The 14,588-nt window shown below is 38.6% G+C and overlaps 1 protein-coding gene across 2 annotated transcripts in view; it reads left to right on the top strand.

Moving 5' to 3' along the window:
- Nucleotides 1–14,588, top strand: part of NRD1 (nardilysin (N-arginine dibasic convertase)) — a 103,788-nt gene that overhangs the window by 76,566 nt on the left and 12,634 nt on the right. For both annotated transcript variants that reach the window (XM_010849746.1, XM_010849752.1), the window contains 4 exons: nt 6,664–6,768; nt 11,001–11,124; nt 11,676–11,762; nt 13,424–13,543. In XM_010849746.1, coding sequence (XP_010848048.1) covers nt 6,664–6,768; nt 11,001–11,124; nt 11,676–11,762; nt 13,424–13,543 — 436 coding nt within the window. The remainder of the gene's footprint in view (nt 1–6,663; nt 6,769–11,000; nt 11,125–11,675; nt 11,763–13,423; nt 13,544–14,588) is intronic.

Genomic DNA, 14,588 nt, shown 5'->3' with positions numbered 1-14,588 from the left:
CCTGGATTTCTTTGGAAGGACTGATGCTAAAGCTGAAACCCCAGTACTTTGGCCACCTCATGCACAGAGTTGACTCATTGGAAAAGACTCTGATGCTGGGAGGGATTGGGGGCAGGAGGAGAAGGGGATGACAGAGGATGAGATGGCTGGATGGCATCACTGACTCCATGGACGTGAGTCTGAGTGAACTCCGGGAGTTGGTGATGGACAGGGAGGCCTGGCGTGCTGCGATTCATGGGGTAGCAAAGAGTCGGACACGACTGAGTGACTGAACTGAACTGAATATTCCATTGTGTAAATGTACCACAGCTTTCTTATCCATTTGTCTGCCAATGGGCATCTAGGTTGCTTTCATGTCCTGGCTATTGTAAACAGTGCTGCAATGAACGTTGGCGTACATGTGTCTCTTTCAGTTCTCGGTTCCTCCATGTGTATACCCAGGAGTGGGATTGCTGGGTTGTATGGCAGTTCTATTTCCAGTTTTTTAAGGAATCTCCACACTGTTCTCCATAGTGACTGGACTAGTTTGCATTCCCACCAACAGTGTAAGAGGGTTCCCTTTTCTCTGCACCGTCTCCAGCATTTATTGTTTATAGACTTGGATAGCAGCCATTCTGACAGGTGTGAGATGGTACCTCATTGTGGTTTTGATTTGCATTTCTCTGATAATGAGTGATGTTGATCATCTTTTCATGTGTTTGTTAGCCATCTGTATGTCTTCTTTGGAGAAATGTCCATTTAGTTCTTTGGCCCACTTTTTGACTGGGTCACTTATTTTTCTGGCATTGAGCTGCTTGTATATTTTTGAGATTAATTCTTTGTCAGTTGCTTCATTTGCTATTATTATTATTCTCCCATTCTGAAGGCTGTGTTTTCATTTTGCTTATAGTTTCCTTCGTTGTGCAAAAGCTTTTAAGTTTAATTAGGTCCCATTTGTTTATTTTTGCTTTATTTCCATTACTCTGGGAGGGTGGGTCATGGAGGATCCTGCTATGATTTACATCAGAGAGTGTTTTTCCTATGTTTTCCTCTAGGAGTTTTATAGTTTCTGGTCTTACATTTAGATCTTTAATCCATTTTGAGTTTATTTTTGTGTATGGTGTTAGAGTGTCCTGCTGTTGCTGCTAAGTCGCTTCAGTTGTGTCCGACCCTGTGCGACCCCATAGATGGCAGCCTACCAGGCTCCTCCATCCTTGGGATTCTCCAGGCAAGAACACCACGGAGTGTGTTGCCATTTCCTTCTCCAATGCATGAAGGTGAAAAGTGAAAGTGAAGTCGTTCAGTCGTGTCCGATTCTTAGTGACTTCATGGACTGCAGCCTACCAGGCTTCTCTGTCCATGGGATTTTCCAGGCAAGAGTACTGGAGTGGGGTGCCATTGCCTTCTCCAGGAAAGTGTCCTAGTTTCATTCTTTTACAAGCAGCTGACCAGTTTTCCCAGCACCACTTGTTAAAGAGATTGTCTTTTCTCCATTGTATAGTCTTGCCTCCTTTGTCAAAGATAAGGTGTCTGTAGGTGTGTGGATTTATCTCTGGGCTTTGTATTTTGTTCCATTGATCTATGTTTCTGTCTTTGTGCCAGTACCATACTGTCTTGATGACTGTGACTTTGTAGTATAGCCTGAAGTCAGGCAGGTTGATTCCTTCAGTTCCATTTTTCTTTCTCAAGATTGCTTTGGCTTTTTGAGGGTTTTTTGTATTTCCATACAATTGTGAAATTATTTGTTCTAGTTCTCTGAAAAATACCATTGGTAGCTTGATAGGGATTGCGTTGAATCTATAGATTGCTTTGGGTAGTATACTCATTTTCACTGTATTGATTCTTCTGATCCATGAACGTGGTGTATTTCTTCATCTATTTGTGTCATCTTATTCCTTTCACCATTGTTTTATAGTTTTCTATGTATAGATCTTTTGTTTCTTTAGGTAGATTTATTCCTAAGTATTTTATTCTTTTCGTTGCAATGGTGAATGGAATTGTTTCCTTAATTTCTCTTTCTGTTTTCTTATTGTTAGTGTATAGGAATGCAAGGGATTTCTATGTATTAATTTTACATCCTGCAACTTTACTATATTCATTGATTAGCTCTGGTAATTTTCTGGTGGAGTCTTTAGGATTTTCTATGTAGAAGATCATGTCATCTGCAAACAATGAGAGTTTTACTTCTTCTTTTCCAATCTGGATTCCTTTTATTTCTTTTTCTGCTCTGATTGCTGTGGCTAAAACTTCCAAAACTATGTTGAATAATAGTGGTAAGAGTGGCACCCTTGTCTTATTCCTGTCTTTAGCAGAAATGCTTTCAATTGTTCACCATTGAGGATAATGTTTGCTGTGGGTTAATCATATATGGCTTTTATTATGTTGAGGTATGTTCCTTCTATTCCTGCTTTCTGGAGGGTTTTTGTCATAAATGGATGTTGAATTTTGTCAAAGGCTTTCTCTACATCTATTGAGATAATCATGCGGTTTTTATCTTTAAATTTGTTGATGTGGGGTATCACATTGATTGATTTGCGAATATTGGAGAATCGTTGCATCCCTGGGATAAAGCCCACTTGGTCATGATGTATGATCTTTTTAATATGTTGTTGGATTCTTTTTACTAGAATTTTGTTAAGGATTTTTGCATCTATGTTCATCAGTGATATTGGCCTATAGTTTTCTTTTTTTGTGGCATCTTTGTCTGGTTTTGGTATTAGGGTGATGGTGGCCTCATAGAATAGGTTTGGCAGTTTACCTTCCTTTGCAATTTTCTGGAAGAGTTTGAGTAGGATAGGTGTTAACTCTTCTCTAAATTTTTGGTAGAATTCAGCTGTGAAGCCATCTGGTCCTGGGCTTTTGTTTGTTGGAAGACTTCTAATTACAGTTTCAATTTCTGTGCTTGTGATGGGTCTGTTAAGATTTTCTATTTCTTCCTGGTTCAGTTTTGGAAAGTTATACTTTTCTAAGAAGTTGTCTGTTTCTTCCAAGTTGTCCATTTTTTTTGGCATATAGTTGCTGATAGTAGTCTCTTAGGATCCTTTGTATTTCTGTGTTGTCTGTTGTGATTTCTCCATTTTCATTTCTAATTTTGTTGATTTGATTCTTCTCCCTTTTTTTCTTCATGAGTCTGGCTAATGGTTTGTCTCTTTTATTTATCTTCTCAAAAAACCAGCTTTTAGCTTTGTTGATTTTGGCTTGGTCTCCTTTGTTTCTTTTGTATTTATTTCTGCCCTAATTTTTATGATTTCTTTCCTTCTAGTAACACTGGGATGCTTCATTTCTTCTTTTTCTAGTTGCTTTAGGTGCAGAGTTAGGTTATTTACTTGATTTCTCTCCTGTTTCTTGAGGTAGGCTTGTATTGCTATGAACCTGCCCCTTAGCACTGCTTTTACTGAATCCCATAGGTTTTGGGTTGTTGTGTTTTCATTTACATTTGTTTCTATGCATGGTTTGATTTCTTCTGTGATTTGTTGGTTATTCAGAAGTGTGTTGTTTAGCATTCATATGTTTATATTTTTAACAGTTTTTTCCTGTAGTTGACATCTAATCTTACTGCATTGTTATCAGAAAAGATGCTTGAGATGATTTCAGTTTTTTTGAATTTACCAAGGCTAGATTTATGGCCTGGGTGGTGATCTGTCCTGGAGAAGTTCTGTGTACACTTGAGAAAAAGGTGAAATTCATTGTTTTAGGGTGAGATGTCCTACAGATATCAATTAGATCTAACTGGTCCATTGTATATCTGCCCATAGGTGTGAGTGGGGTATTAAAGTCTCCCACTATTATTGTGTTATTGTTAATTTCCCCTTTCATACTTGTTAGCATTTGCCTTACATATTGTGGTGCTCCTTTGTTGGGTGCATATATTTTTATCACTGTTATATCTTCTTCTTGGATTGATCCTTTGATCATTATGTAGTGTCCTCCTTTGTCTCTTTTCACAGCCTTTATTTCAAAGTCTGTTTTATCTGATATGAGTATTTCTACTCCTACTTTCTTTTGGTCTCCATTTGTGTGAAATATCTTTTTCCAGCCCTTCACTTTCAGTCTGTATGTGTCCCTAGGTTTGAGGTGGGTCTCTTGTAGACAGCATGTATAGGGGTCTTGTTTTTATATCCATTCAGCCAGTCTTTGTCTTTTGTTTGGGGCATTCAACCTATTTACATTTAAGATAGGTATTGATAAGTATGATCCCATTGCCATTTACTTTGTTGTTTTGGGTTAGAGTTTATACACCTTTTTTGTGTTTCCTGTCTAGAGAACATCCTTTAGCATTTGTTGAAGAGCTGGTTTGGTGGTGCTGAATTCTCTGAGCTTTTGCTTGTCTGTACAGCTTTTGATTTCTCCTTCATATTTGAATGAGATCCTTGCTGGATCCAGTAATCTGGGTTGTAGGTTTTTCTCTTTCATCACTTAAGTATGTCCTGCCGTTCCCTTCTGGCCTGAAGAGTTTCTATTGCAAGATCAGCTGTTATCCTTATGGGAATCCCCTTGTGAGTTATTTATTGTTTTTTTCTTGCTGCTTTTAATGTTTGTTCTTTGTGTTTGATCTTTGTTAATTTGATTAATATGTGTCTTGGGGTGTTTCACCTTGGGTTTATCCTGTTTGGGACTTTCTGGGTTTCTTGGATTTGGGTGGCTATCTCCTTCCCCATTTTAGGAAAGTTTTCAACTGTTATCTCCTCAAGTATTTTCTCATGCCCTTTCTTTTTGTCTTCTTCTTCTGGGACTCCTATGATTTGAATGTTGGGGCATTTAACATTGTCCCAGAGGTTTCTGAGGTTGTCCTCACTTCTTTTAATTCTTTTTTCTTTTTTTCTCTCTGCTTCATTTATTTCCACCACTCTATCTTCCACCTCACTTATCCTATCTTCTGCCTCAGTTATTCTACTGTTGGTTCCCTCCAGAGTGCTTTTGATTTCAGTTATTGCATTATTCATTATTGATTGACTCTTTTTTATTTCTTCTAGGTCCTTGTTAAACTTTTCTTGCATCTTCTCAATCCTTGTCTCCAGACTATTTATCTGTAACTCCATTTTGGTTTCAAGATTTTTGATCATTTTTACTGTCATTATTCTGAATTCTTTTTCAGGTAGACTCCCTATCTCCTCCTCTTTTGTTTGGTTTGGTGGGCTTTTATCATGTTCCTTTACCTGCTGAATATTTCTCTGCCTTTTCATCTTGTTTAGGTTGCTGTGTTTGAGGTGGCCTTTCCGAATTCTGGTAGTTTGTGGTTCCTCTTTATTGTGGAGGTTCCTCCCTGTGGGTGGGGTTGGATGAGTGGCTTGTCAAGGTTTCCTGGTTAGGGAAGCTTCCATCAGTGTTCTGATGGGTGGAGCTGGATCTTTTCTCTCTGGAGTGCAATGAAGTATCCGGTAGTGAGTCCAGGATCCCAGGAAGACTTGGTTAGCAACTGGGAGTCTGCTTGCAGTTTGGTAGAGGATGCCATCCCTGGGGCCGAGTTTTCCCTTTGCCTTATGGCTCTGGCCGTTGCATGCCTGCCTCCCTGCCTCTGGCAGGGGATGGGCCAGTGTGTTGCATGGCTATCTCTCCTTTGGTATTGGCTCAGTCCTTTGTTCTGTGAGCAGCCCAGCAGTACCTTAGGTTAGACCTTTTTGTGGAAGTTCTCTCTCTCTTTCCTCTTTTTTTTTCCCTTTCTCTGGCTATCCCCTGGTTTGGGTTGCTATCTCACGTTAGCTCCCTCAGATTGCCCTTATGGCATTCAGGCCCAGTCCTTACCCTAAGCACTGCAGCCCGCACCTCCCTGTTCAGCCCCCACTTGCTGGTGGCAGACGCAAGCATCTGGGCTACTGGGAGCTGCAGTTTAGCGCGTAATCTGTGAGTTTTATTTATTTTTTCCTCCCGGTTATGTTGCCCTCTGAGATTCCAAAACTCCCCACAGACCTGCCGATGAGAGGGTTTCCTGGTGTTTGGAAACTTCTTCTCTTTTATGACTCCCTCCTGGGATGGGTCTCCGTCCCTAACTCTTTTGTCTCTCTTTTTATCTTTTATATTTTGTCTTACCTCCTTTCGAAGACAATTGGCTGCCTTTCTGGGTGCCTGGTGTCCTCTGCCAGCATTTAGAAGTTGTTTTGTGGTATTTGCTCAGTGTTCAAATGATCTTTTGATAAATTTGTAGGGGAGAAAGTGGTCTCCTTGTCCTGTTCCTCTGCCATTTTAGGGACTGCCCTCATTAGTTCAGTTTTAAATTGAGATAATATACTAGTTAATTTTACCATTTATATCAAGGCTTTAATGACAAAATTTGATTTCTACCTTGATTTTGATTGATGCTTACAAATAGTTTTTAGGTTATAGTGCTGCAGTGATTAAATGATGAAGACTCTGTCTTTGGGCACTTCACAGTGCCCATTGTTAAAATTTGGGCCATTGTTAAAATTTCTCCCATGAAGATGCTGTGACCTGATTAGAGCCTTGTGTGTTGTAGGGCTCAGGATGGGGGGTTGGTGGGGTGTTAGGATAAGCTACTTAAAGTAGTTCTCTGGCTAATTTATGTTAGAATTCTGAGCACCAGATCCTTAAGCTGCCATTTTATTTGGTTGTATCTGTGGGAAACTTTTGGTTTCATTTAAAAAAAAAGAGCTAAGTATTTATAGTTTGTGGGAAATTAAGGATAGTAATGAGGAATTTCTGGTGTGAAATAATTTTACCTCTTTACAGACAGATCCAGTTGAGTATGTGGAAAACATGTGTGAAAACATGCAGCTGTACCCACTACAGGACTTTCTCACTGGAGATCAGCTTCTTTTTGAATACAAGCCAGAAGTAAGGAGGTTTCCATCTCTAAACCTTACTTTTAGAGAAAGAGGAGGGTGAGAAAGTGCAGAAAGGTACATAAGAACATGAGAATGGAGAAAATTAGGTTATGTTTAGTCAGGTTTTTGTTTGTTTTAACTGAAGAAATATCAGTAGTTTTGTGGATAATTTTTCATGATTCTTGTATATGACCATGCTTTAATATGACGAGAAAATCAAGTCCTCTCCTTAGGTACGTTCTTTCTATTTTTCAAGTGTTGAAACATCTATTAAAGTCATTTCTAAGAATTATGTGCTTTAGGTGATAAACATACTTGCTTAGCTTGCCTTTTAATTCTTTTGGAGACTCTGTACAATTTTAATCATTTTGAGAATATATACAAGAGAAATACAAGAATCCTTGATTTCAAAATATATGACTTATGTGTAATAAATATTACACATAAATAGTTGGTCAAGGTCTTTCCTTCACTAGTCCTGGTAAATAAATCATTTCACTCCATATGGGGTAGAGGTTCTCAACCAGGGGTGATTTTGTCCCCATGGGATATTTGTCACTGCCTGGGTACAAGGAAAACCATTCAGCATCACAGTAATCCCAGTCTGTGCTCCAACCACTGATGCCGAAGAAGCTGAAGTTGACCAGTTCTGTGAAAACCTACAACACTTCTAAAATTAGCACCAGAGATGTCCTTTTCATCATAGGAGATTGGAATGCAAAAGTAGGGAGTCAAGAGATACCCAGAATAACAGAAAAGTTTGTCCTTGAAGTACAAAATGAAGTAAGGCAAAGGCTAACAAAGTTTTGTCAAGAAAGCACACTGGTCATTGCAAACACCCTTTGCAACAACCCAAAGACTATTCTGCACGTGGATATCACCAGATTGGTCAGTACCAAAATCATATTGATTTATGTTCTTTGCAGCTAAAGATGGAGAAGCTGTAGTTAGTAAAAACAAGACCTGGAGCTGACTGTGGCTCAAATCATGAGCTTCTTATTGCAAAATTCGGCTTTAATTGAAGAAAGTAGGGAAAACTGCCAGGCCATTCAGGTTTGACCTAAATCAAATCCCTTATGATTATATGGTGGAGGTAACTAATAGATTCAAGGGACTAGATCTGGTAGACAGAGTGACTGAAGGAATATGGATGGAGGTTCATAACATGGTATAGGAGGCAGTGACCAAAACCATGCCAAAGAAAAAGAAAAAAAATTCAGAAAGGTAAAGTGGTTGTCTGAAAAGGCTTTACAAAGAGCTGAGGAAAGAGAAGTGAAAGACAAGGGAAAAAGGGAAAAATGCACCCAAAATGAATGCAGAGTTCTGGAGAACAACAAGGAGAGAATAAACTTTCTTAAATGAACAGTGCAAAGGAATAGAAGAAAACTATAGGATGAATAAGACTAGAGATCACTTCAAGAAAATTGGAGATACCAGTGCAACATTTCATGTAAGGATAGGCAGGATAAAGGACAGAAATATTAAGGACCTGAAAGAAGCAGAAGAGATTAAGAAGAGGTGGCAAGAATATACAGAAGAACTTTACAAAATGTGTCTTAATGACCTGGATAACCAAGATGGTGTGGTCACTCATCTAGAGTCAGACATCCTTGGAGAGTGAAGTCAAGTGGGCCTTACGAAGCATCACTACGAAAAAGCTAGTGGAGGTGATGAAATTCCAGCTGAGCTATTTCAAATCCTAAAAGATGATGCTGTGAAAGTGCTACACACAGTATACCAGCAAATTTGGAAAACTCAGCAGTGGCCACAGGACTGGAAAAGGTCAGTTTTCATTCCAGTCCCAAAGAAGGGCAATGTCAAAGAATATTCAAACTACCGTACAGTTGTTCATTTCACATGCTAGCAAAGTAATGCTCAAAATCTTTCAAGCTAGGCTTCAGCTTTACATTAACCGAGAACTTACCGATGTACATACTAGGTTTAGAAAAGGCAGAGGAATCAGAAATCAAATTGCCAACGTTCATTAGATCATGGAGAAAGCAAGGGAAGTATAGAAAAACATCTCCTTCTGCTTCATGAAGACTGTGTTAATAAAGCCTTTGTGTGGATCACAACAAACAGTAGAAAATTCTTAAAGAGATGGGAATATCAGACCACCTTACCTGTCTCCTGAGAAACCTGTATGCGGGTCAAGAAGCAACAGTTAGAACCAGACATAAAAAAAACTGACTGGTTTAAAATTGGGACATGAGTATGACTAGGCTGTATACTGTCCTTGCTTATTTAATTTCTACATCATGTGAAATGCTGGGCTGGGGGAAATCACAAGCTGAAATCAGGATTGCCAGAAGAAATATTGGCAACTTCAGATATGCAGATAATACCACTCTAATGGCAGAAAACAAAGAGGAACCAAAGATCCTCTTGATTAGGGTGAAAGAGGAGTGAAAAACCTGGCTTAAAACTCAACATTCAAAAAAATTAAGATCATGGCATCCAATCCCATCATTTCATGGCAAACAGAAGGGATAAAAGTGGAAACAGTGACAGATTTTATTTTCTTGGGCTCCAAAATCACTGCAGATGGTGATTGCAGCCATAAAATTAAAAGATGCTTGCTTCTTGGAAGGAAAACTATGACAAACCTAGACAATATATTAAAAAGCAGACATCACTTTGTCAACAAAGGTCTGTATAGTCAAAGCTATGTTTTTTCCAGTAGTCACGTGTGGATGTGAGAGTTGGACCATCAAGAAGGCTGATTGCTGAAGAATTTATGTTTTTGAATTGTGGTGCTGGAAAAGACTCTTGAAAGCCCCTTGGACATCAAGGAGATCAAACCAGTCAATCCTAAAGGAAATCAACCCTGAATATTCATTGGAAGTACTCATGCTGAAGCTGAAGCTCTAGTACTTTGGCCACCTGATATGAAGAACTGACTCATTGGAAAAGACCCTGATGCTGGGAAAGATTGAAGGCAAGAGGAGAAAGGGTTGGCAGAAGATGAGATGGTCAGGTAGCATCACAGGCTCAATGGAATGAGTTGGAGCAAAGTCCAGAAGATAGTGGAGGACAAAGAAGCCTGGTGTGCTGCAGTCCATGGGGTTGCAAGGAGTTGGACACGACTTAGTGACTGAATAACAGCAACAAAGGGTACATTTCAGTTGTCACAGCTGGAGAGTGATCTTGGCATCTAGTGGGTAGAAGCCAGAGTTATTGCTGAACATTTTACAATGCAGGAGATGGCACTCTACAACTAGAAATTATCTGGCCCAAAATGTTAATAGTGCTGAGGTGAGAGACTGTGATGATGGTAGGTATTGTAAAACTACTAATTTTAAAGAAGATAGGGAAAGGGAAAGGAGGAAGCAGTAACCACATAGTCTTGTCATTTCCCTAGGATGATTGTGCCCAGGGGTCCAAGTATTTTTTTCTGAACCACTGTTTGTTGTTTTTTTCTCAAAGAAATGTTTTTAAGTAGTAGTTAGGGTTTCAAATCTAACCCATAAAAATCTTATGCTTAGTTCTTGTCATAGCTGAAGGATTATTACAGGAGGCTCTACATTGAATCATTTTACTGATTCTTGTGTTTGAAGTAGTATAATACATAATAGTTAAGAGCATAGTTTTTGAAATTATGTACAAACTTGGTTAGAACTCCACTTGTCACTTCTAGGTGCGTTGTTCTGTGCAGATTATAGAATCTTTAATCTGTGCAAATTACTTAAACTTTAACCTCTGAGGCTGAGTGCTTTCTATAAAATAGGTATGAAAAGTAAAGTGAAACTATTCATTGCTCAATCGTGTCTGACTCTTTGTGACCCCGTAGACTGTAGCCCACTTGGCTTCTCTGTCCATGGAATTCTCCAGGCAAGAATACTGGAATGAGTATCCATTCCCTTCTCCAGGGGACCTTCCCGAACCAGGGAAAATGGGTATACCTTAAGGTTATTGTTAGGATTAAATGAAATACTACCTGGCACATAGTAAAAGCTTAGTAAATGATAGCTCTTTTCACTGCTAGTCCTCTTATGTAGAATTTGAGATGAGAACTATTGGAGCATTCGGAAGAAAGATATTTGAAGCTGCTGATAGACTAATGAAGTTTTGTCAATTAGGGTGGTCATGGACTATAGACAGTTTCATGAGCATTAAGGTGCTAGGATCTTGAGGGTGTCTAACATATTGTGGCTTTGCCTTTTTAACAGAGATGTATTAGAGTGAAGTTATAATTGTTGTATATGTGTCTCCCCCCTCCACTTTCCCCCTGTCCCCAATTAGGTCATTGCTGAAGCCCTTAATCAGCTAGTTCCTCAAAAGGCAAATCTTGTTCTACTGTCTGGTGCTAATGAGGGAAAATGTGACCTCAAGGAGAAATGGTTTGGGACTCAATATAGTATGGAAGGTAAAATATTTTAAAATTGTCCTACATTTAGGTATATGATTCACCTGGGAAGTTTTATTCCTTAATAGTTTGTCTGGTAGTTCCTGTGGGGAAAATGATATATTTTTTTTTAAGATGTTTACTTTGAAATGAAAATGATTTATATTACTTTCCTGGAAATTGTTTTCTGCAATGCTTATATCTGTATTAGCTAGTGAGAAAATCCTGTTGTCTTTGGGAGCCTGGGGATATTTTTGGCTGTATTTTAGAAAAGTGCCCCCCAGACTTCAGTGTGCATATCACCTGGAGGTCTTATTAAAATATGGATTGTGATTCAGTAGCTCTAGAGTTGAGCTTGTGATTCTGTGTTTCTAACAAACTTTCTAGGTGATAACAAGGCTGATGAAACCACCCATTGAGTAGCAAGAGTTTGGAAACTCAGGTTATGTCACTTACAGTTTTCCTGAGAAAAAAGAATTGATTAGTGAAGACCAGTTGTTGACTGGTTTGTTACTATGAGAATTCTGAACACTGCATTCTTTATTGGATCAGTTTGTCTTTTGTCTCTACAGATATTGAAAACTCTTGGGCTGAACTGTGGAAGAGTGATTTTGAATTGAATCCAGATCTTCATCTTCCAGCTGAAAACAAGTACATAGGTCAGTGAAATATCAATCATTATACATAATCCATCCATGTACTTATATTAAATAACACCTGATCTCTGGGATGAGCATTACAGTTTTCTTACTTTTCCAAATGATAAAACTGAAGCTCAAAAAAGCCAAATGACTTGTCCTGGACTGTTCAGTTGGTGATTGCAGGAAACAGGACGTAAGCATAGATCCTGGGACTTTTTCTGGTCAATGATAGCTGATGCTTTCACGTCAGTCCCTCTAGGTGTTGCCATTATCTTGTCTGATTATTCTAGAGGTTTTCAAACTACAGGTTGCCTCCCAGTGTAATGAACTGTGAAAGCATTAAAAAAAATCAGAGTGGAAAATAGCAAAATGTTTCATTAAATAAAGAAAGGGTATTATTTTCAGAAGTTTTGTTCCCGGTAGGTATATGTGTGTGTTAACCTGTCTACTAGCTTACAACAGAAAATAATTCTAACTGTGAGGAAGTCACTGGTCTAGGACAAATATAATTTACTCAGAATTTCATTTTTCCAGCAATTCTATTCCTAGGTATATACCCAAAAGAAAACAGATATTCAAACAAATGCATGTGCATGCATGTTGATAGCAGCATTATTCACGAAAGGCAAAAGGTGGAAACAACTAGTGTTCATAATGAATAAATGGATAAACAAACTATGGCATATACATACAATGATGGATTATTCTGTCATAAAAAGAAATGACGTACTGATATATATGCTTCAGTATGGATGAATCTTGAAAACATGGTAAATGAAAGAAGACAGACAAAAGGGGTTTACATGTATGATTCTTTTCACCTGAAATACCCAGAATAGGTAAATCCATAGAGACACAGAACTCAGGTTGATGGTCGCCAGTGGCAGGGGGGAATGGGTAATGGGGAGCAACTGCTTAGTGCTCCTTAGTGCTTAGGGGTTTCCTTTTGGGTTGATAAAAATGTTTTGCAGCTAGAAAGAAGTGGTAGTTGCACACCATTGTGAATATACTTAATTCCCCTGAATTGTTCACTTTAAAATGGTTTTGTTAACTTTCAAAAATATGTAAATTTTGAATATGTAAATTGGTAAATGACATTCTCATTCAAGAATGCATTCATAAATTGGTCTATACAATTATTTTGACCAAAGGTCCCTCTCACAGTTAAGATTAGTCAGCTCTTGGGAAATTACAGATTTTCAGAGTTCATGTAGTTTAAGGTCAAGAGCGGAGAAGGCAGTGGCACCCTACTCCAGTACTCTTGCCTGGAAAATCCCATGGACGGAGGAGCCTGGTAAACTGCAGTCCATGGGGTTGCTAAGAGTCGGACACGACTGAGTGACTTCACTTTCACTTTTCACTTTCATGCATTGGAGAAGGAAATGGCAACCCACTCCAGTGTTCTTGCCCTGAGAATCCCAGAGACGGGGGAGCCTGGTGGGCTGCCGTCTATGGGGTCGCACAGGGTTGGACACTACTGAAGTGACTTAGGAGCAGCAGCAGCAAGGCCAAGAGGACTTTCTTTTTAGTATTGTTCTACTAATTTATTGTACTCTAACATTTGAATTTGACATGTTTTTGCCTCAAAAAAGAGTTACCTAGAGTTCTGAAACCAAGAACAGATTGATGGAAATTCTGTTGTGATAACTGAGTGATTTATTACCTTTTGCTTTTGTTAGCCACGGATTTCATGTTGAAGGCTTTTGATTGTCCAGAGACAGAATACCCTGTTAAAATTGTGAATACTCCACAAGGTTGCCTGTGGTATAAGAAAGACAACAAATTCAAAATCCCCAAAGGTAAAATGTTTACCTCCTTAAAACTAGTGAAATAAGTATAACCAAACGTTCTCCAGTTTCTCACAACCTTTTACCTCTTGTCTGTCACATCTCTTCCTTTCCTCTTTTCCTTCTACTTGAAGACCTTTTCCAGGCTTACCTGTCGGATCCATACTATGCTCCTGTGCTGTCACAGAAATTCTTATGTACACTACAGATTCCAGGGAATAAATAAGGATTCAAGCATAAAATGAAATTATTTTTTGATTTTTTTTTCTCAGTTAAATGAAAGCAGAGCCAGGTGTTTGGCTGTCTCAGGCAGCAGGTGGTGTTTTTTGAACATTATTGTTAAAAAGAGAATCAAGAGTAAGAGTATGCTGAAAGGAATTATTCTTAGACGTGATAGATAGCCAAGTCCAGCATTACAAATGTGAAATATCCTCCATCTGTCTCCCTGTACTCTTTGTTTCTCAGCCTAAAGGAAGTGTTGTATATACAGTTAACCAGACTCTGAAGCTCTTATCTTCAACATGGTAGCCCAAACTGTGTTGCTTTTTAAATTTTGTGTTCTTGTGCATAGCATAGGAACTTACTGAAGCAACTTGGAATCAAAGGGTAGGTGCTCTTGTTTGCCATCTAGCCCATATCCGTAGCCTTGACACAACTGTACTATAGTTCTAAGGGATTCTTGAGTTCACTGGGAAGGTGTTTACTCAGTTTTTCTTGGATAGATTATGAGTTTCTAAAAATGTTCTTAACATTTATTCCGCTGCCTTGGAACAGTACTGATACAACTTTCTGTGAGCATTGGTATTTTTCCCTTAATGTTCTTGACATGTATACCTCTATATGCATTTTTCCTGACCAAGGCTATTGATAGTAAGAGTATTCATAGGCCTCTCTGCATATCTGTCTATATATGTGATTTTCCTATAGATTAAAGTATGCCTTCTGGACACTATTTGGAATGGTAAATATACTTATTAAGGACGCTTAAGGATAAAAATGTAATGAGGATTTAAGGATTAGTGGTTTATTTCAGAATTTTTAAAACATCATCGTATTG

This window comes from Bison bison, unplaced genomic scaffold, assembly GCF_000754665.1.
Source record: "Bison bison bison isolate TAMUID 2011002044 unplaced genomic scaffold, Bison_UMD1.0 scf7180017851016, whole genome shotgun sequence".
Classification (NCBI taxonomy): Eukaryota; Metazoa; Chordata; class Mammalia; order Artiodactyla; family Bovidae; genus Bison; species Bison bison.
This window is presented reverse-complemented; position numbering and strand designations above follow the sequence as displayed.